This window comes from Theropithecus gelada, chromosome 14, assembly GCF_003255815.1.
Source record: "Theropithecus gelada isolate Dixy chromosome 14, Tgel_1.0, whole genome shotgun sequence".
Classification (NCBI taxonomy): Eukaryota; Metazoa; Chordata; class Mammalia; order Primates; family Cercopithecidae; genus Theropithecus; species Theropithecus gelada.
In genome coordinates this window covers 59,658,365-59,682,008 of record NC_037682.1, presented here as the reverse complement: position 1 = coordinate 59,682,008, position 23,644 = coordinate 59,658,365, and the positions used below count along the sequence as shown (strand labels likewise).

The following is a 23,644-nucleotide window of genomic DNA, read 5'->3' as shown; positions in this document are numbered from 1 at the left end:
CAAAATTAACTAGGTGTGGTGGCGGATGCCTGCAATCCCAGCTACTCTGGAGGCTGAGGCAGGAGAATCACTTGAACCTGGGAGGCGGAGGTTGCAGTGAGCAGAGATTGCGCCACTGCACTCCAGCCTGGCAACAGAGCTAGACTCCATCTAAAAGACAAAACAAAACAAAACAAAGAATTATTTATTGGGTCTGAATGAACCCTAGAAATTAATCCAACCCAACCTCTATATTAGGTAAGATTATGGGTGGTTAAGAACCTGGATTTTGAGATATCACTTCCCTTGTTTGTAAGTGGTGATAATGAAACATATTTTACAGAACGTTGAATAACTAAATGGGAAGAAGTGCTAAAACATTAGAGCATAATTCCCAGTAAGTAGAAAGAATTGCAAAAATAACCATGTAATTTTGTTATATTAGTGAGCCAAAGTGGGAGAAACAGGACATTTCTTAAACATTTGATGAACAGGAATTTCACACACTTGATCTTAGCCAAAAGGCCAAGAAGCGACGAAAAGGAATTTTTAAATTTTTAAACTCACAAAATAACATCTGAACAGAAACCTCTGTCCCAGTAGACAGAAATATGCACAATAAAACTGCATGATTTGAAGAGCCCCCAAAAGACCTGACCTTCACCTTTGCCAAGCTACATATGTTCTTTCTATGGGCTGTCTTTCACAATGCAGGGGAGGGGAATCTTAGAATCCTTTACCTTTAATGTAAATGTGGGTACCACATCACTCTATTTATAATAGTTTTTTTCCAGCCTATCTCCTGTGTCACAGTCAACTCTCCTCTGCAGCCTCCTAATAATTTGTGTATATCTCTGACATTGCTAATATCTTTCATTCTTACTACACCCAACATCTCCCAGAGTGGTTATAGGTTTATTTTTGTAAAAGTAAGGACAGTTTCTTATTAAATTTTGTGATACTGGTACCTAACAGAATGCCAGGGAAAAGGGTTAAATGATAATGGATATTAGCCCTTTGTCAGATGAGTAGATTGCAAAAATTTTCTCCCATTCTGTAGGTTGCCTGTTCACTCTGATGGGAGTTTCTTTTGCTGTGCAGAAGCTCTTTAGTTTAAAGAGATCCCATTTGTCAATTCTGGCTTTTGCTGCTGTTGCTTTTGGTGTTTTAGACATGAAGTCTTTGCCCATGCCTATGTCCTGAATGGTACTACCTAGGTTTTCCTCTAGGGTTTTTATGGTATTAGGTCTAACATTTAAGTCTCTAATCCATCTTGAATTAATTTTCGTATAAGGAGTAAGGAAAGGATCCAGTTTCAGCTTTCTACTTATGGCTAGCCAATTTTCCCAGCATCATTTATTAAATAGGGAATCCTTTCCCCATTTCTTGTTTCTCTCAGGTTTATCAGATGGCTGTAGATGTGTGGTATTATTTCTGAGGACTCTGTTCTGTTCCATTGGTCTATATCTCTGTTTTGGTACCAGTACCATGCTGTTTTGGTTACTGTAGCCTTGTAGTACAGTTTGAAGTCAGGTAGCATGATGCCTCCAGCTTTGTTCTTTTGACTTAGGATTGTCTTGGCGATGCGGGCTCTTTTTTGGTTCCATATGAACTTTAAAGCAGTTTTTTCCAATTCTGTGAAGAAACTCATTGGTAGCCTGATGGGGATGGCATTGAATCTATAAATTACCTTGGGCAGTATGGCCATTTTCATGATATTGATTTTTCCTATCCATGAGCATGGTATGTTCTTCCATTTGTTTGTGTCCTCTTTTATTTCACTGAGCAGTGGTTTGTAGTTCTCCTTGAAGAGGTCCTTTACATCCCTTGTAAGTTGGATTCCTAGATATTTTATTCTCTTTGAAGCGATTGTGAATGGAAGTTCATTCATGATTTGGCTCTCTGTTTGTCTGTTACTGGTGTATAAGAATGCTTGTGATTTTTGCACATTAATTTTGTATCCTGAGACTTTGCTGAAGTTGCTTATCAGCTTAAGGAGATTTTGGGCTGAGACAATGGGGTTTTCTAAATATACAATCATGTCATCTGCAAAGAGGGACAATTTGACTTCTTCTTTTCCTAACTGAGTACCCTTGATTTCTTTCTCTTGCCTGATTGCCCTAGCCAGAACTTCCGACACTATGTTGAATAGGAGTGGTGAGAGAGGGCATCCCTGTCTTGTGCCAGTTTTCAAAGGGAATTTTTCCAGTTTTTGCCCATTCAGTATGATATTGTCTGTGGGTTTGTCATAAATAGCTCTTATTATTTTGAGGTATGTTCCATCAATACCAAATTTATTGAGCGTTTTTAGCATGAAGGCTGTTGAATTTTGTCAAAAGCCTTTTCTGCATCTATTGAGATAATCATGTGGTTCTTGTCTTTGGTTCTGTTTATATGCTGGATTATGTTTATTGATTTGCGAATGTTGAACCAGTCTTGCATCCCAGGGATGAAGCCCACTTGATCATGGTGGATAAGCTTTTGGATGTGCTGCTGAATCCGGTTTGCTAGTATTTTATTGAGGATTTTTGCACTGATGTTCATCAGGGATATTGGTCTAAAATTCTCTTTTTTTGTTGTGTCTCTGCCAGGCTTTGGTATCAGGATGATGTTGGCCTCATAAAATGAGTTAGGGAGGATTCCCTCTTTTCCTATTGATTGGAATAGTTTCAGAAGGAATGGTACCAGCTCCTCCTTGTACCTCTGGTAGAATTCGGCTGTGAATTCGTCTGGTCATGGACTTTTTTTGGTTGGTAGACTTATAATTATTGCCTTAATTTCGGGGGAGATGCGCTCTGATTTTTTGAATTTCCAGCTTTTCTGCACTGCTTTTTCCCCATCTTCGTGGTTTTATCTGCCTTTGGTCTTTGATGATGGTGATGTATTGATGGGGTTTTGGTGTGGGTGTCCTTTCTGTTTGTTAGTTTTCCTTCTAACAGTCAGGACCCTCAGCTGTAGGTCTGTTAGGGTTTGCTTGAGGTTCACTCCAGACCCTGTTTGCCTGAGTATCAGCAGCGGAGGCTGCAGAAGATAGAATATTGCTGAACAGAGAGTGTTGCTCTCTCTGATTCTTGCTCTGGAAGCTTCGTCTCAGGGGTGTACCCTGCCGTGTGAGATGTGAGGTGTCAGTCTGCATCTAGTGGAGGGTATCTCCCAGTTAGGCTACTCAGGGGTCAGGGACTCACTTAAGCAGGCAGTCTGTCCATTCTTAGATCTCAACCTTCATGCTGGGAGATCCACTGCTCTCTTCAAAGCTATCAGACAGGGGCATTTACCTCTGCTGAGGTTTCTGCTGCTTTTTGTTTAGCTATGCCCTGTCCCCAGAGGAATAGTCTACAGAGGGAGGCAGGTCTGCCTGAGCTGCGGTGGGCTCCACCCAGTTTGAGCTTCCCCAGTGGCTTTGTTTACCTACATTAGCCTCAGCAATGGTGGGCACCCCTCCCCCCCAGCCTCGCTGCCGCCTTGCAGTTAGATCTCTGACAGCTGTGCTAGCAATGAGGGAGGCTCCATGGGCAGGGCCCTTCGGGCCTGGTGTGGGATATAATCTCCTTGTGTGCCGTTTGCTAAGACCCTTGGTAAAGCACAGTATTAGGGTGGGAGTTACCCAATTTTCCAGGTGTTGTGTGTCTCAGTTTCCCTTGGCTAGGAAAAGGGATTCCCTTCTCCCTTGTGCTTCCCAGGTGAGGTGATGCCTCACCCTGCTTTAGCTCTCCCTGGTCGGGCTGCACCAGCTGACCAGTACCGATTGTCCAGCACTCCCCAGTGAGATGAACCTGGTACCTCAGTTGAAAATGCAGAAATCACCCGTCTTCTGTGTCACTCACGCTGGGAGATGGAGGCTGGAGCTGTTCCTATTTGGCCATTTTAGGTGCCACCTCCTGAGTATATTATTCTGCTTTCTCCTGGCCTGTAAGATTTTTGCTGAGAAGTCTTGCTAGACATATTGGAGCTTCTTTATATGTTATTTGTTTATTTATTTTCTCTTGCTGCTTTCAAGATCCCCTTTTTGTCTGAGCTTTGACAGTTTTATTATAATATGTCTTGGAGTAGTCTTAGGTGTATTGAATCTCATTCGTGATCTTGATCTTCTTTAACCTAGATATTTATATCTTTCCCTGGGTTTGGAAAGTATTTTGCTATTATTTCTTTAAATAATATTTCTACTCCCTTATCTTTCTCTACTCACTCTTGAATGCCAATAACTTGTGCATTGTACATTTTATCTTTTGATGCTATCCCCTAAATCCCATAAGCTTTCTCTATTCTTTTTAGTTCTTTTTTTCTCCTCTGTCTATGTATTTTTCAATAACCTGTCTTTCTGTCTACATATTCTTTCTTCTGCTTCAGCAATTCTGCTGTGGATGCTCTATTATATTTTTCATTTTATTCATTGTAATATTCAGCTCAGCATTTCTGTTTGATTTTTATATTATTCTTTCAATTTCTTTGTAATAGTTTTTATTTTGGTTAGTTATTATTTTCCTTATTTACTTGAATTGTTTCTGTGCATTTTATTAAAGTTTGTTAAGCTTCTTTAAAATAGTTGTTTTGTATTTGTTATCACTCAATTTATACATCTCCATCTCTTCAGGGGCAATTGCCAGCACCTTACTTTGTCCACTTGGTGATGTCATGCTTCCCTGATTGTTCTTGACCTTTATGGTTATAAGTTGACGTCTGCCCATTGAAAAGGTAGGTACTTATATCAGTCTTCACAGTATTGCTTTGTCTGGGAATATTTTTCAACAATAATCCTGTCCAGAAATTTTGAACCAGTCATCTGGTGTGTTTCCTAAACCTGTCGTTTTTAGGGGTTTCCTAACCCCTGCAGTCATTGAAGACCTGAGGGTACTCTAAGCCTATGACTTCTGTGGCCAGTGCAGCAGTGGGTTGGAATTCTATGGCTTCTGAGACTGGTATAGGGCCAGGCTAGAATTCAGTGATCCCTTCTGAGGCTGGCACAGCAGTGGGGTGCACCCAAAGCTCATGGCCATTGAGATCTGCATGTAGTTATGGGTTATTTGGAGTCCAAAGCTGCTATAGTCAGCCAGTGGTGATGCAGGCCAGAATTCAAGTCCATCTCATACATGTCTATGAGTTTCCATCTGGCACTGAGGCAGATCTAGAGGTTCAGCTTAGAGATATTGGCATGTAGGTCTGTCTGGTGCTGGGTTTTACTATGGCATGGCCCAGGATTGAGGTCCAAGCAAAGTCCAATGCTTACTTCTCTGTCTTTCCCTAAGATAGTATCTCTCTCTTTGCACTGTTCCCTGATGTTGGGGGATGGATAACATGTGTAAGGTAAAATTGTCCTTCCTACCCCCTTCAATGTCTCTTTTCTTATCATTATGTTATAACCAGAGGCTGTGATCACTCACCTGGTTTTCTTAGCTCTTGTAAAGATATTTAATGCACAGATAATTATTCAAATTATCCATTTCCTATGGGAGGAAAAAGTTATCCATTTCCCATGTTCTTATGGGAGAACGGTCATTGGAGAATCCTATTCCAATATTTTGCTCCACTTTCCTCCCAAATAAAAAGAAGACATTTGAGAAATCAATGTACATAAGAAAATAATAAAATGAGTTTCCACTTGTAAGTTAATAGCATGTTTTAGGCTCTGGTTAAAAAATGTTTTATAAATTAAGTCATCCAGTTTATCCAGCAAACAGAAAAATCAAATAGTAAGAGGGTAATTAATTATTACTCATCTTAAATGAGAAAATTAGAACTCATACTGAGATTGGTGAGTCAAAAGTCACACATCTTATCAGTGGCCAAATTAGTGTGCCTGGAACATAAATAAAAATCAGTCTCATCCCAATAAGCAGGCTTAAGTTCTATGGTAGATAAGATTACATTGAACTGTGAGTTATATAAGGCTTTTTGTAGGTATATTTGGAGAATACATTATATTAATAATTTGATTCTTTCCCTAAGAAGGGAAAATAAGAAAAAAAAAGAATCATAATGTGCACATAATGTTCACTTTTATTCCCCAAAATAACTAAATATGTAAAGCATCATATTAAAGCTATAGAATATATAAAGTTGAAAAGATGAATAAAACTCTTCACCAGACTCAAAGGAGTTTGTAATCTACTACCAAAGGGAGATATACACATGACTCAAGAAAGTCATATTAATTCCACTGGGGTAAATAAAGGAAGGGTTTGTGGAGTAGGTAGAGTTTAAACTGAGACTCACAAGATGGACATAGTTTTTCAAATGAAAAGAGTGGTGTTGTTTTTTATGTGGAAGAGGATACTGGAACACAGACTTTAAGAAAAACATATAGGAGGGGCATAATGTGAAAAAAAATGAGCTAGGAGCTGACTTGCATGATAGGTAAATAGAAGAGTGAAAACAATTGTATTTTGATTGGGATCAGTCTTTGAAGTTCAGAAGGAGGGAAGATAGAAATCAAAACTATTGTTTTGGTGAAATACAATACTATAGAAATAATAAATTGGGCCAGGCATGGTGACTCACACCTGTAATCACAGCATTCTGGGAGGCTGAGGAGGGTGGATGTCTTGAGCCCAGGAGTTCAAGACCAACCTCAGCAACATGGTGAAACCCCGTCTCTAAAAAAAAAAAAAAAAAAAAAAAAAACTAACCAGGCATAGTAGTGCACACCTGTAGTCCCAGCTACTTGGGAGGCTGAGGTGGGAGAATCACTTAAACCTGGGAGGCAGAGGTTGCAGTGAGCCAATATTGTGGCACTGCACTCCAGCCTGGGCTATAGAGTAAGACCCTATCTCTCTACATCAAAAAAAGAAAAAAGAAAAGAAAAGATAAACTGACTTATAAGTCTTCCAAGAATAATTTGATTATTATAGATTAGGAGACACTCTGAAATGATTCAAAAATAATATCTATGAAGTGCTATATTACTAAACAAAAAGGGGACTAGCTACTAAATGTCAATTAATCCCAGGAAATACTGGTCAGTATATAGGTCCCACCATTTTCAGAGCATGATGAGGATAAAAATTGCAAAGTGTAAAACATACTTATCCTTGTTCTAAAAGCTCACTAATTCAGATGTCTGGATCCTATGGGAAGCTATGCTGGCCCAGGGACAGGACATGAAGATTGAGACAAGAGGACTGAAAGTAGGATGAGAAAGACAGTTTAACTGTATGTCTAAGACAAGTAGGAAAGGGTAGGAATACAGATGGTGTCAGAAATATGATGGAAAATCAGGTAGGATAGTATGAAGTCAGAAGTTGGTAAAACATATCTTAAAAAAAGGTCACACAGATTCACTTAAAACACACACACACACACACACACACACACATAAATATGAGTCATCTTAAGATGTAAAAATCACTAGGAAAAAAACATAAGAAATTCGCACTCCAAATAAGTAGCATTAGATAAAAGTATCGACAAGATCTGTCAAGGATAGAGGAGGCAGTGAATGTCACATGTTATTCACTCTACATAAGAATCAAAGTTCTTGAGTCAACATCTATATGTCCATGAGAGATCCATTCATGGCAAAAAAAAAAAAAATTATTCATGTTGAGCTGAGTCAGGGAAAACCAAGACATCTAACACATATATATGTATTAAACAATATAGGAATTGAGAAACATTTAAAATAATTAGAATTATATTTCTCATTTATTTGAAAACCATACCATTCTATGCTCCAGTGATTATGGCTTGTCAATTTGTACTCACATAGATGAAGTCAGGAAAAACTTCCAAACAATTCTAGAATGCCAAAACACTAAGATTCCAGTCAGTGAAACAGAAAGCAGGAGCCAATGAGTAGATATCCCTATAATCAATTGAAACACTAAAGAAAGTCAACTCTAAACTTACTCTTACAGTAACAATTTAAATTTTCTATGTATCATAACAATTATTCTTCAATATCAATTTCTGTTTTCAAGATCAGGTCGCATTCATTTTATTTTTTATAACCTCCTCAGTAGGTTCTGGATTCCCTGCTTGATCTCCTTCGTTCTCACACCATAAACAATGGGGTTCAGAGCTGGGGGAATGAGGTGGTGCAGGATGTTGAGCAGGATGGGGACATCCAGAGGAATTGTCTTCCTGGCCAGGTTAGTGATGACCAGAACCAGCAGGACTGTGCTGAAGAAGAGGATTAGGATGAAGTGGGAACCACACGTGCTCAAGGCCTTGGCCATAGCACCCTCGGCCTTGATACTTAGCACAGTTTTCAAGATAAAAAAAAATAAGAGAACAATAAGGATGAGGTCAGAGCCCAGGAGGGTCCAACATGTAACAAACTGGTAGCGCTGATTCAAGTTGATGTAATCACAAGAGAGTTTAGAAACAGACACGTTAGTACAGATGCAGTTCTTGATGATGTGTCCTGCACAGTATCTGAATCGAGAAGAAAGTATGGGGATAGGCATAGTAAGAAGGCCATTCCTGACCACAACAAAGATGGCAGCCCTGGCGACAAATTGATCAGTGATGATGGATGAGTACTGTAGGGGCTTGCAGATGGACACATAGCAGTCATAGGCCATGATTATGAATGTACAGGACTCCATAGTCAGAAAATTGTTCATGATGAACATCTGAAGGAAGCAGGCAGGGAAGCTGATTGACCTGAGGTCAAACCAGAAGATGGCCAGAACCTTGGGGATGACGGTGAGGCAGAGTACAATGTCCAGCAGGGAGAGGAGGTTGAGCAGGTAGTATAGGGGCTGGTGCAGAGAGGTTTCCATACAGATAGTGGTCAGAAGGGTGGTATTGGCCCCCATGGCCAGGCGGAAGAGGAGGCTGAGGGGCAGAGACAGCCAGTGCTGCCAGCTCTGGAAACTGCGGAAACAAATGAGGAAGAATTCAAAGACTGGGGAAGTGGAGTTGTTGCTGGGTAATGTCATGAAATAAATTCTCAGCTGAGAAAATTTCACCTGAAATTGTGTTTGATAAGACATAGGAATTAGAAATAGAAAACAAAGCTGTTAAAATATTTGCTAACACTTTCTAATTTATAAAATGTATGAGATGCAGACGACCAATCCCAAATGAAGGCAAACTTTAGTAAATATTAACATAAGTAGTGAAAGGTTTAGTAAATTATTTCTGAAGTTAATTTAGAAAAAGCAAATAAAACAGACTAGATAAAGGTTTAGAAGGAAAATGATTTTTAAAAAGTCATTAAAACATGCTGTAAAATACAAAAAAAAATCAAAATTATACTGGCAAAGCAAACTGAATAGTTTATATATCCCGCGGGCTAGAAACACCCAAAAGTTTACAGAGTAATCTAGAATTAATAAATACGTCATAAAATAATTTAATTACAGGGTCCTTTCAGTAAGTAATGCATAATTTGTTAGATAGGGGGAAAATAATTATTCCTCTCTGTTTATTATACACCAAAGTACATTTGAGATGGAAAAGATGTATGATATACTCCCAACCCTATTATAAACTAGAGGAAAATAAAAGTAAATATTGATTAAATATATAGAGGAACTCCCAAGCTCCCTATCACTCTGACATATTGTACTGTGTCACAACCCATCCTAGACATACTTAATCCAAGCCTGCACAGGTGCAATTCAATGTTCCTATAGAAAGTTAGACTCAAAGGTTATGCTGTTTTCATTAACATTTATAACCACTAACCTAAAATGAGAACTTAGTACAAGTATTGATGACAATAACTTTCTCTGGTTAGTTCATTCCTCTGCCCACTTCAAGCAATTTTTCATATTTTCTGTTATTTTCAAATACTAAATCTCCTCTTCTCTCAGATAATCTCTCTAACTGCTTCGTAAAGGCAGTAGAAACATCAGATGCAAGTCCTCTACTTCCCATGATAGATTCATAAACTCATCAACATCTACATCCTTGCTCTCCTTATTGCATCAGCAGAATCAAGGATCTAGCCTTCCTCTGAATGGCAATCCTTGACCTCACAATTTGGTTCTATTCACCTTGACCTTCTTAGGAACCCTGACTTACGAATTATCCAGCCCATTCCCTATGTATTCAACTCTTCCTAAATCCTTCCCATGGATATTCAAAATGTTCAAGTCTCTCGTATCTTAATTATTTTCTTCATCTATCTCACATCCTCATTTGGATAAAGACCATGATTTCATTTTTTTGAGAAAAATACCAATCTCTTTCTTCTTCCTATTTCACACCCAAACTTAAAGGACCAAAGGAGGCAAAGGACATGAAAAAGCAGAAAAGCAACTGTTGGCTTCAGTAGTCCAATTGAGAAGTAGTCAGTGGGTGAATAAATGGCTTTGAGGATGAGGAAAATGGGCATGTTTTAGAAGTATAAATATAATGATAGTGATATAAAAACAGTGATTAGACTAGTTGCATAGAAGAAGAAAAGGTAGAATTCTAAGACTGCACTGTCTTTTCTGACTCAAATGACTAAGAAAGTTTCACAAAACAAAAATATAGGCTCTCAAAAGATTTCATATATGTTGTGGAGGCAGATTATGGATCCAATTTTGATTTGTTGAGTTTATTGGATCTGTAAACTATCAAAATATATATGAAATGAAATGTTAGAGAAAGCAGTTTAAATTCACTTGAAGGTTAAAGAATTGGAAATCAACACATAACATATAGCTCAAACCATAGGACTTAAATAGATATACTTATGGAGAATATATAAATTAAAGACAAAAAGGGCATAAAATAGAACCCTAAGAAATGCCTACCCTTAATCTTAGGACCAAAAGAGGTAAAGAGATTGCAAGGAGACCTAAAAGGAGTGAACAGAGACATAATTGAAAATCAAATGGAGTGAACAGATATGCTCACATGAAGAATTTCAGTAATGTGAGAAAGAGATTATCCATTGTATTTGGCAATTAGGTAATCATTGGTGGTCCAAGCAAACAGTTTCATTTGAAGAGAGAAATAGAATGCGGGAAAACAGAGAGACAGCAGGGCTGGAGTGAATGGACACAGAGAGGACTGATCACCTCATCGGAGATCTTCACTTCAACAAACAGTTTCACAAGGAGGCAAAAATGAATGCACAGGTAGAACAGCATGTATTAATACATACACTTTTTTTTAAACAAAAAACAATGTGAATACATTTAAACTGAGGGGCAAAAGACTAGGAAGAAAAATATTGGTGATAAAAATGGGGAAAAAAAGATAAAGCCACAGCTTTGGGGAGACAACTACTATTTCCATTTAAATACTGCACAAAACACACCACTGCCTAACTTTCTCTCTTCTCTCTCCCCAATCCACCATAAAATCTCTGAAGTACATAGAACGTATTTTCTCTTTTTTTATTTCATGTTGTTTTTACAGCACCCAGAACTTAATAAATTGTTAACAAATGCTTGTGAGGTAAATGTCTTAATTGTGGGAAGGGTGTTGACTTTTAAAGACTGAAATAAGGAGAAAAAAAAAGGAAAATATTAACCAAAGAAACCAAGGGACCTAGTTTCTTTGTGGAAACTGAGGCAAGCCACAGGGAGAAGCTCAGGATAATAGGAGCTGAGTGAGCTGTGGGCCAGAGGTAGGGACAGTGACAGCACAAATCTCTTGTGGAAGCTTGGGGGATCTTAAACAAGTCATTCAATTTTAGTGCTCTCTGGCCCCGAAAGCCTGACAGTTGGTGGGGGGATACCCCTGATTCACCCCACTGACCTACTAGGTCATTACCTTCATACCTACAGTGCCACCAAACTACCTGGTAGTTCCTCCAAATGAAGAGAATGTCTGAGAGATCTTGCAATCCACCACTGCAGAAAATATCCCATCACCTTAAAATGTTCTCATTTCTCGCCCTCTGCTCATTCTCTCTTCCTTAGTCCACTGTCTCTGAATCCTTTCCTTAACTTGTGCTTTTTCCCACCTCTTATGTGTAGTCCCCATTTACAATTGTGCTTTACAGTTCCCAGACTCTGATTCATCCTCTTCAAGTCCTCATTCCTCTCTCACATTGTGGAGAATTATTCTAACTGAATTCCTCCTCTGCTACCTGGATTTTACTAAGAAGACTGTACTTAGTATAAAGGATAAGAGAGGAGAGTATGAAAAGGAATGGCAGTAGAGAAAAAGTGGCTAGATACATGAACATACTGTCAGATGGAGTTATAGACATAAATATGAATCAGATTTTTGATATATTCTGTTAATAACTATTATAAAGGAACACTGCACTAACAGAAGTAACAGTGATCAGAGAGAAGTGGATAACTTTTATTCTGCTTTGCTTTTGTTCAACTATGCTTTGAATATTGTGTCCAATTCAATGCACCCTGATTTAGGGACCACTTCTGAAACTGTACCACACAGAAAAAAGTACTCAGGATAAAGAAAATACTAAAAACTCATTTTAAGAAATAGATATTTTAACTAAGTGCAGTCTTCCAAAACATATGACTGACCTTCAAGGGGAAGAAGAGAAAACTAGGGCTATTAGGAAAAAAATCACAATGAAGTCTGTTTCTGCTGGCTATAAATCATGTCTAATAATGAGAGGAACCTTTTTCTCTCATTAACACTGGAACATGTTGGGAGAAGGCAATGAGCACATTTCCTTACCAGCTCTTGCCCTGAGCCTCTTGGACTTGTGTCATATTTAACTCAAAATGCTGTCCCAGAACCATTCTTTTCCTCTTTTAATTCCCTAGATTGCTATTTCTGGGCACACATGCATGAAGTTCTCAGCCACAGAACACATGGGATCCCTTGTATGGAATAATATGAGATTGCTGAGACTATAGAAGAGCCTTCCATGAAGCAACTGGGATTCCTAAATCTTCATGCAATCTGTATCAGAGCCCATGGACTTTTTCTTCTTTTTTCATGGGGATCAATATAAGCATGAGGAGAAAGTCTACTGTTGAGTACTCTGATGACCCAGGGTCTCCTGGCCCAACACAGCATTGCTCCCCTCCCTTATCCCTGAAACTCACAGAGGATACAATAGAGTAGGTCCTGCTTGAGGAATTGACTGCCTGCATCCAGTAACCAGAGCTGAAACTGCTTCCGAATCTAGAGGGTTTTATGATCTACAGTCACTTCCTCACACTGTCCCATCCCCTTCTCCAAGCCAGCTGGGAGCAGTAGTTTGGGATACTGGGTCCCAGTAGTTAAGTTAAAGGCTCCCATGGGAGCCAGGCTGGGGTGGCACAATCTCAGCTCACTGCCATCTCTGCCTCCCAGGTTCAAGCGATTCTCCTGCCTCAGCCTCCCGAATAGGTGGGATTACAGGCACCTGCCACCACTCCTGGCTAATTTTTGTATTTTTAGTAGAGACAGGGTTTTATGTCAAGTGATCCACCTGCCCCTGCCTCTGAAAATGCTGGGATTACAGGCGTGAGCCACCATGCCCAGCAGGGAACAGTATTTAAATATGAGTGAGAATTCAATTCTGCATCTGTCTACTTAACTACACAGACAATCCTCCTAAACATTCTCTTATGCTACATTCAACATCATAAGATGTTGTATTGACAGATTTCCTTGTACTGAAACTTTTCAGAATTTCCTAACACACATACAATTTTTTTTCTTTTTATGGTAACTGAAATTCAACTCCACTATTTGATATCTGTATGAATTTTCACAGCTAATTTACTGTACGTAATCTCAATCATTAATAAATATTTATTTATAATTATCAACTATATGTCCAGAATGAGATTAGTCACAGGGATAAGAGATTACGGTCCTTGCTCTCATCAAAATTTTATTATGGTTATTGCATTACATTATAGTATCAGTAGCTTCCCATCGTTCATAAAATAAAACCAATTTTCCTAATATGGACTAGTGAGAAATACGTATGAACTGGACTGTAAGCTTCATGAGGACTAAATTCATGTTAATTTTGTTCCTTATTAATATGACGTCTAGTATAGTGTTTACAATGTGGTAGAATCAACATATTTTTGTTTTTTATTTTTTATTTATTATTATAATACTTTAAGTTCTAGGGTACATGTGCATAACGTGCAGGTTTGTTACATATGTATATTTGTGCCATGTTGGTGTGCTGCACCCATCAACTCGTCAGCACCCATCAACTCGTCATTTACATCAGGTATAACTCCCAATGCAATCCCTCCCCCCTCCCCCCTCGCCATGAGAGGCCCCGGTGTGTGATGTTCCCCTTCCCGAGTCCAAGTGATCTCATTGTTCAGTTCCCACCTATGAGTGAGAACATGCGGTGTTTGGTTTTCTGGTCTTGTGATAGTTTGCTAAGAATGATGGTTTCCAGCTGCATCCATGTCCCTACAAAGGACACAAACTCATCCTTTTTTATGGCTGCATAGTATTCCATGGTGTATATGTGCCACATTTTCTTCATCTAGTCTGTCACTGATGGACATTTGGGTTGATTCCAAGTCTTTGCTATTGTGAATAGTGCCGCAATAAACATACGTGTGCATGGGTCTTTATAGCAGCATGATTTATAATCCTTTGGGTATATCCCCAGTAATGGGATGGCTGGGTCATATGGTACTTCTAGTTCTAGATCCTTGAGGAATCGCCATACTGTTTTCCATAATGGTTGAACTAGTTTACAATCCCACCAACAGTGTAAAAGTGTTCCTATTTCTCCACATCCTCTCCAGCACCTGTTGTTTCCTGACTTTTGAATGATTGCCATTCTAACTGGTGTGAGATGGTATCTCATTGTGGTTTTGATTTGCATTTCTCTGATGGCCAGTGATGATGAGCATTTTTTCATGTGTCTGTTGGCTGTATGAATGTCTTCTTTTGAGAAATGTCTGTTTATATCCTTTGCCCACTTTTTGATGGGGTTGTTTGTTTTTTTCTTGTAAATTTGTTTGAGTTCTTTGTAGGTTCTGGATATTTAGCCCTTTGTCTGATGAGTAGGTTGCAAAAATTTTCTCCCATACTGTAGTTTGCGTGTTCACTCTGATGGTAGTTTCTTTTGCTGTGCAGAAGCTCTTTAGTTTAATTAGATCCCATTTGTCAATTTTGGCTTTTGCTGCTGTTGCTTTTGGTATTTTAGACATGAAGTCTTTGCCCATGCCTATGTCCTGAATGGTACTACCTAGGTTTTCTTCCAGGATTTTTATGGTATTAGGTCTAACATTTAAGTCTCTAATCCATCTTGAATTAATTTTCATACAAGGAGTAAGGAAAGGATCCAGTTTCAGCTTTCTACTTATGGCTAACCAATTTTCCCAGCATCATTTATTAAATAGGGAATCCTTTCCCCATTTCTTGTTTCTCTCAGGTTTGTCAAAGATCAGTTGGCTGTAGATGTGTGGTATTATTTCTGAGGACTCTGTTCTGTTCCATTGGTCTATATCTCTGTTTTGGTACCAGTACCATGCTGTTTTGGTTACTGTAGCCTTGTAGTACAGTTTGAAGTCAGGTAGCATGATGCCTCCAGCTTTGTTCTTTTGACTTAGGATTGTCTTGGAGATGCAGGCTCTTTTTTGGTTCCATATGAACTTTAAAGCAGTTCTTTCCAATTCTGTGAAGAAACTCATTGGTAGCTTGATGGGGATGGCATTGAATCTATAACTAACCTTGGGCAGTATGGCCATTTTCACGATATTGATTCTTCCTATCCATGAGCATGGTATGTTCTTCCATTTGTTTGTGTCCTCTTTTATTTCATTGAGCAGTGGTTTGTAGTTCTCCTTGAAGAGGTCCTTTACATCCCTTGTAAGTTGGATTCCTAGATATTTTATTCTCTTTGAAGCAATTGTGAATGGAAGTTCATTCATGATTTGGCTCTCTGTTTGTCTGTTACTGGTGTATAAGAATGCTTGTGATTTTTGCACATTAATTTTGTATCCTGAGACTTTGCTGAAGTTGCTTATCAGCTTAAGGAGATTTTGGGCTGAGACAATGGGGTTTTCTAAATATACAATCATGTCATCTGCAAACAGGGACAATTTGACTTCTTCTTTTCCTAACTGAGTACCCTTGATTTCTTTCTCTTGCCTGATTACCCTAGCCAGAAACACCTCTATGCAAATAAACTAGAAAATCTAGAAATAATGGATAATTTCCTGGACACTTACACTCTTCCAAGACTAAACCAGGAAGAAGTTGAATCCCTGAATAGACCAATAGCAGGCTCTGAAATTCAGGCAATAATTAATAGCCTACCAACCAAAAAAAGTCCAGGACCAGATGGATTCACAGCTGAATTCTACCAGAGATACAAGGAGGAGCTGGTACCATTCCTTCTGAAACTATTCCAATCAATAGAAAAAGAGGGAATCCTCCCTAACTCATTTTATGAGGCCAACATCATCCTGATACCAAAGCCTGGCAGAGACACAACAAAAAAAGAATTTTAGACCAATATCCCTGATGAACATCGATGCAAAAATCCTCAATAAAATACTGGCAAACCGGATTCAGCAGCACATCAAAAAGCTTATCCACCATGATCAAGTGGGTTTCATCCCTGGGATGCAAGGCTGGTTCAACATTCGCAAATCAATAAGAATCAACATATTTTTATCGAATTAATTCAAGATCATATATTCTCCGTCTCCTCCTTACTTCTCCAGTGTATTTAGAACCACTTTTTTTCAGTGAATGATTATTCCTGCCATAGTCATTGTTGAATGTCTCTTGGGGTGGTGATTATGAAGTTAAAGTGAAACCAGTCAGTTGATTTTTTTTTTCCTTCACCTCCTAGGTCCAACCACAGAGAAGGCAAACAGTTGGGTTTAATACAGTATGTTCTTAATTTTCTACCTCACCACAAATCTCTTGTGTTCTTTGACCTATTTTGTGGTTGAGCAGGCTGATCTCTATGGCCTAGTTCAACTGAGCTTTCTGAAATGACTTCCTGGCTTCCAGTTCAGATAATAGTAGCCACCTGAAGGAGATCAAAATATGGAAGGACAAGGTTGGGCATTTATTATTATTCCTAACTTTTGCTTTGATACGGTTCTGTTAGTGGCTGTTTCTTTGTAGCCAGAGGTCCTATTGGGAGGCATCTCTTCCAAAGCTCCAGTGCTTATTAAGTTTGAGGAAAGTTACTGCCTCTCCTTGCCCTTCAGGGCTGGGGCTGGTAGTGAGTTCCTGCTGTTGCTATCTCCTACATGCTTCTCATTGATTCTCTGGACCCTGCCAAGACCCCTATAAATAGTCTCTTTATTACACTCTTTTTTTTTTTTTTTTTTTTTTTGAGACTGAGTCTTGCTGTGTCACCCAGGCTGGTGTGCAGTGGCATGATCTCAGCTTACTACATCCACCATCTCCTGGTTTCAAGCAATTCTCCTGCCTCAGCCTCCCAAGTAGCTGGGATTACAGGCACCCACCACCATGCCTGGCTAATTTTTGCATTTTTAGTAGAAACGGGGTTTCACCATGTTGGCCAGGCTGGTCTCTAACTCCTGACCTCTTGATCCGCCTGCCTCGGCCTCTCAGAGTGCTAGGATTACAGGCATGAGACACCACACCCAGCCTCTTTATTAAACTCTTGTCAGTGAAATCCTTTTCTTATGCTGTTTCCTGCTCATATTGTAAACAGTACAGTAGTTAGTACCAGAAGGGTACTCAAGAATAGACACTTAACATGAGATGCTAGGATTCAGTTATTCATATATTGATGAGAATGTGGATAACTAACTTTCCAAGGCAAAATGGAACATTAAACGTAGCATGGAATGGCATCCCAATAATGCAAATTACCAGCAGTTTGTGTAGAATGACAGACAGGTGGAGAACAAGGATCTATGGTGAGGACTGTAGGCTGTCTGGGTGAAAATCCTAGCACCATCACTTACTAGCCATGGTACTTTGGACAAATCACTTTACCTCTCTGGGTCTCAGTTTTCACATTTAACATGACGATAGTAATAGGACCTATTTTGTAGAATGTTTGTGAAGATTAAAACAGTCAACATATAAATAGCACTTAGAACAGTGCTGAGCTTATAGTAAACACTATATGAGTTAGTTATTATCAGTTGCACTATTTTATATGAAACTGATTCCTTGGTGTCCTCATCTTTTCTTTAGGGTGATTACTCCTCATATACTCCTCAGACTTTTCTCCTACTGGGCACCAACTGTAAAATATAAAATTCTACCTCTAATGCCTGTTTACTCCACTAATATGTATTTTTTTTCTCAGTATACTGTTATCAGTATAAAGAAAGAGTCCAGATCATATATTCTGGAGATAAAATACAAAGTCTGGGGCCTGGGCCTACTAACAGTTCATATCAGACAGCCTCTTAAGGCCAGCACTTGTGAAAGAAGACATTCTTAGTGAGTGGGAAGGGGGCAGTTCCAGAAAGGAAGGCGGTAGAGATAGCTGTTGTCTTGGACTTGGCTCTAGGAGCAGGAGGAAAGGAACTTGGAGAGGGAGAGGAAAAGGGAGAGAAGGAAGGAGCAAGGGAGAAAGAAAAGAGGGAAAGAATGAAAACAGGGAAGGAAGAAGGAAAAAGGATTAGAAGAAAAAAGAAAAGAAACTGTAAGGAAAGAGAAGGAATAGGAAGTAAAGGGAAGAGAACAGAAGGGAAATAGGAAGGGGTAAAAGAAAAGAGGGAAAATGAAAGACGAAGGGAAAGGGAAAATGGGAGGAAAAGTTATCTTTTGAGAATTTCCAGTCACAACTCTTTCCTTGTGGTGTTTGGTGGCTGGAATTCACATACCTTTTGCATCCTAAAATCTACAAAATAAATCGGTATTTTATTGGCTTGGAGTTATTTGTAACACTTATTTTACTATCCTTCTAATATCTAGTATAATCTGTAGTAGTAACACTTGTTCAATCATCATTTTGATTATTTGTGATTCTTTTTCCTTCATAGCTCTTACTCAGGCCTTATTAATTTTATCAATCTTTTCAAAAAAAAACCAGTACCAAGATTGGTTAACTTTTCTCTATTGTTTCTGTTTTCTATTTTATTGACTCTTCTCTTGTCTTTTTTTTTTTTCACCTTATATTTTAGGCTCATGGGGTATACATATGCAAGTTTCTTATGTGGATAAATTGCATGTTGTAGGGGTTTGGTGTATGGATAATTTAGTCATCCAGGTAATGAGCATAAGACCCTGTAGATAGTTTTTTGACCCTCACCCTTCTCCCACCCACCACCGTCAAGTAGGCCCCAGTGTCTATTTTTCCCTTCTTTGTGTTCATCTGTATTCAATATTCATTCCTGCTTGTACATGTGGTATTTGGTTTTCTGTTCCTGCATTCACTCATTAAGGACAATGGTCTCCTACTGCATCCATGTTGCTGCAAAGGACATGATTTCACATTTATGGTTGTGTAGTATTCCATGGTGTATATGTAACACATTTTCCTTATCCAGCCCACCACTGATGGGCATGTAAGTTGATTCCATGTCATTGCTGTTGTGAATAGTGCTCCAATGAACATTCAAATGCATGTGTCTTTGTCATAGAACTATACATATTCATTTGGATATATACCCAGTAACAGGATTTCTGAGTCAAATTGTAGTTCCATAGTTAGTTCTTTGAGAAATCTCCAGACTGCTTTCCACAGTGGCTGAACTAATTTACATTACCACCAGCAGTGTATAAGTGTTCCTGTTGCTCTGGTATCTTGCCAGCATCTGTTACTTTTTGGCTTTTTAATAATAGCCATTTGACTGCTATAAAATGGTATCTCCTTGTGGTTTTGATTTTCACTTCTTTAATGGTTAGTGGTGTTGAGTATTTTTTCATATGCTTGCTGACCACAGGCATGTCTTCTTTTGAGAAGTGTCTGTTCATGCCATTTGCTCATTTTTTAATAGGGTTGTTTGGGGTTTTCTTGTTGATTCATTTAAGTTTCTTATGGATTCTTGATATTAGACCTTAGTCAGATGCATAGTTTGCAAATATCTTATCCTATTGTATAAGTTATCTGTTTACTGTATTGATAATTTATTTTGCTGTGCAAAGTTCTTTTGTTTAACAAGGTCCCACTTGTCTATCTTTGTTTTTGTTGCAATTTCTTTTGGAGTCTTCATCATAAAATATTTTTCAGGGCCTATATCCAGAATGATATTTCCTAGATTTTCTTATAGGCTTTTATAGATTTAAGTTTTACATTTAAGTCTTTAATTCATCTTGAGTTGATGTTTTTTATGGTGATAGGAAGGTGTCCAGTTTCAATCTTCTGCATATGGCAGCCAGATATCCCAGCATCATTTATTGAATAGGGAGTCTTTTCCCCATTGCTTGTTATTGTTGACTTTGTTGAAGATAAAATATTGCAGGTGTGCAGCATTATTTCTGGGTTCTGTAATCTTTTCCATAGGTTTGTGTGTCTGTTTTTGTACCAGTACTATGTTTTTTGGTTGCCATAGCCCTGTAGTACAGTTTGAAGTTGGGTAATGTATTGTTTACAGCTTTGTTCTTTGTGCCTTGGCTATTCAGGCTCTTTTTGGTTCCATATGAATTTTACAATAATTTTTTCTAATTCTGTGAAAAATGTCATTAGTAGCTTGATAGGAATAGTATTGAATCTCTAAATTGCTTTGGGCAGTATGGGGAATATTTTAACAATATTAATTCTTTCTATCCATGAGCATGGAATGTTTTCCCATTTTTTTATATTGTCTCTAATTTCTTTCAGCAGTGTTTTGTAATTCTGGTTATAGAGATATTTTATCTCCCTGGTTATCTGTATTTCTAGGTTTTTAATTTTTTGTGGCTATTGTAATGGGATTGCATTGTTGACTTGGTTCTCAGCTTGGATAGTATTGGTGTGTATAGGAATGCTACTGATTTTTGTACACTGATTTTGTGTCCTGGAATTTGCTGAAGTTTTTTTAAAATCAGATTTAGGGGCCTTTAGGCAGAAAGCATGGGGTTTTCTAGATTTAGAAGAATATCTTCTGTGGAGAGAGATACTTTCACTTCGTCTCTTCCTATTTGGATGCCTTTTCTTTCTTTTTCTTGCCTGATTGCTCTGTCCAGGAATTCGAGTAGTATGCTGAATAGGAGTGTTGAGAGTGGGCATTCTTTTCTTGTTCCAGTTGTCAAGGGGAGTGCTTCCAGCTTTTGCTCATTCAGTATGATGTCGGGTGTGGGTTAGTCATAGGCGGCTTTTATTATTGTGAAGGATGTTCCTTGGATGCCTAGTTTGTTGTGGGTTTTTAACATGAAGGGATGTTGAATGTTATCAGAAGACTTTTCTGTGTCTATTCAGATGATTACATAGTTTTGGTTTTCGTTCTGTTTATGAGATGAACCCCATTTATTGATTTGTATATGCTGAACCAACTTTGCATCACAGAAATAAACCCTATCTGATCATGGTGGATTAGCTTTTTGATGTGCTACTGGATTTAGTTTGCTAGTTTTGTTTGTTTGTTTGTTTGTTTGTTTTTTAGGATTTTTACGTCTATGTTCATTAGGGATATTGGCCTGAAGTTTTCTTTTTTAATTGTGTCTCTGCCAGATTTTGGTATCAAAATGATGCTGGTCTCATAGAATAAATTGGGAAGTCCCTCCTTCTCAATTCTTTGGAATAGTTTCAGTGGGATTGGTACCAACTCTTCTTTACACATCTTGAAGAATTCACTTGTGAATCCATATGATCCAGGGCTTTTTCTGATTGTTAGGGTATTTTTATGACTGAGTCAAATTTGGAACTCAATACTGGTCTGTACAGGGTTTCAATTTCTTCCTCATTTAATCTTGGAAGGTCGTATGTTCCAGGAATTTATCCATTTTTTCTAGATTTTATCATTTGTGTCTGTAGAGATGTTCATAATAGTCTCTGAAGATTTTCTGTATTTTTGTGGAGTCAGTAGTAGCGTCCTCTTTGTCATTTCTGATTGTGTTTATTTGGATACTCCCTTTTGTTATTATTAGCCTAGCTAGTGATTTATCAATCTTAATTTTTCCTTCACAGAACAACGTTTTGGTTTCATTGATCTTTTGTATAGTTTTTTGCATCTCAAATTCATTCAGTTTACCTCTGGTTTGGGTTATTTCTTTTCTTCTACTAGTTTTGGAGTTTTCTTCTTGTTTTTCTAGTTCCTCTAGGTGTGAAGTTAGGTTGTTAAACTTTTGATGTGATCATTTGGCACTATATGCCTTCCTCTTGACATTGCTTTAGCTGTGTCCCAGAGATTCTCATATGTTGTATCTCTGTTCTCATCAGTTTCAAATAATTTATTGATTTCTGCCTTAATTGCATTATTTACCCCAAATCATTTGGGAACAGACTGTTTACTTTCCATGTAATTGTATGGTTTTGAGAGATTTTCTTGGTATTGACTTCTATTTTTGTTGTGCTGTTATCTGAGAATGTAGTTGGTATAATTTCAATTTTGTTGAATTTATTGAGAATTGGTTATAGGTGAGCATGTTATTGATTTTAGATTAGTACCCTGTGCAGAGTGGCAGAATGTATACTCTGTGGATGTTGGGTGGAGTGTTCTGTAGATGTCTCTTAGGTCCATTTATTCAAGTGCTGAGTTTAGGTCCTGAAGATCTTTGCTAGTTTTCTGCCTCAATCATCTGTATGATACTATCAACGAGGTATTGAAGTCTCCCATTACTATTATGTGATTATCTAAGTCTCTTTGTAGGACTCTAAGGACTTCTTTTATGAATGCTCAGTGTTGGCTGCCTACATATTTAGGATAGTTGAGTCTTCTCAATGAATTGAACTCTTTATCATTATGTAATGCCCATCTTTGTCCTCATTGATCCCTGTTGGTTTAAAGTCAGTTCTGTGTGAAATAAAAATAGCAACACTTGCCCTTTTTGTGTTCCATTTGCTTGGCAGATTTTTCTCCATTCCTTTGCTTTGAGCCTATGGATGTCATTGCATGTGAGACAGGCTCTTGAAGACAGCATGGAGTTGGGTCTTGCTTCTTTATCCAATTTACAAATTTGAACATTTTAAGTAGGGTTTTTACCCCATTTATTCTCAAGGTTAATATTAATATATGCAGATTTGATCCTGTCGTGTTTTTAGTTGGTTGTTATGTAGACTTGATTGTGTACTTGCTTTATAGTGCCAATAGTATACGTACTTAAGTGTGTTTTAGTGGTGGTCAGCAACAGTCTTTCATTTCCATGCTTAGCACTTCCTTAAGGACCTCTTGTAAGGCAGGTCTGCTGCTAAAAAATTTCCTTATCATTTGCTTGTCTTAAAAGGATTTTATTTCTTCTTCACTTATGAAGCTTAGTTTAGCTGGATGTGAAGTTCTTGATTGGAATTTCTTTTCTTTAAGGATAGTGATAATAGGTCCCCAGTCTCTTTTGGTTTGTGATGTTTTTGCTGAAAGGTTCATGGTTAATCTGGTGGGCTTCCTTTTGTAAGTGGTCTGCCCCTTCTTTCTAGCTGCCTTTAATACATTTTATTTCATGAAAACCTTGGAGAATCTGATGACTGTGTGTCTTGAGGATAGTCATCTTGTAGATGGGGTTCTCTGCATTTCCTGAATTTGAATGTCAACCTCTCTACTGAAGTAGGAGAAATTTTCATGGAGAATATTTTCAAATGTGTTTTCCAAGTTGCTTGCTCCCTCTCCCTCTCTTCCAGGCATGTAAATCAGTCATAGGTTTGGTCTCTTAACATAATTGCATATTTAATAAAAGTTGTGTTTATTCTTTTTATTCTTTTTTCTTATTTTTGTCTGAATGAATTGATTCAAAGAGTAATCTTCAAGCTCTGAGATTATTTCCTTAGTTTGTCTATTCTGCTGTTAGTATTTCTAATTGTATTACAAAA

At 38.1% G+C, this 23,644-nt stretch overlaps 1 protein-coding gene across 1 annotated transcript; it reads right to left on the bottom strand.

The window, feature by feature from the left end:
* Positions 1-7,916: 7,916 nt before the first annotated feature.
* LOC112607159 (olfactory receptor 56A5) lies at positions 7,917-8,858 on the bottom strand. Its single transcript, XM_025358265.1, has one exon. The coding sequence runs from the start codon at positions 8,856-8,858 to the stop codon at positions 7,917-7,919; it is 942 nt and encodes a 313-aa protein (XP_025214050.1).
* Positions 8,859-23,644: the final 14,786 nt, after the last annotated feature.

Bases quoted from the DNA above. Each gene is read 5' to 3' on its own strand.
- LOC112607159 (XM_025358265.1), bottom strand. From the start codon at position 8,858: ATGACATTACCCAGCAACAACTCCACTTCCCCAGTCTTTGAATTCTTC.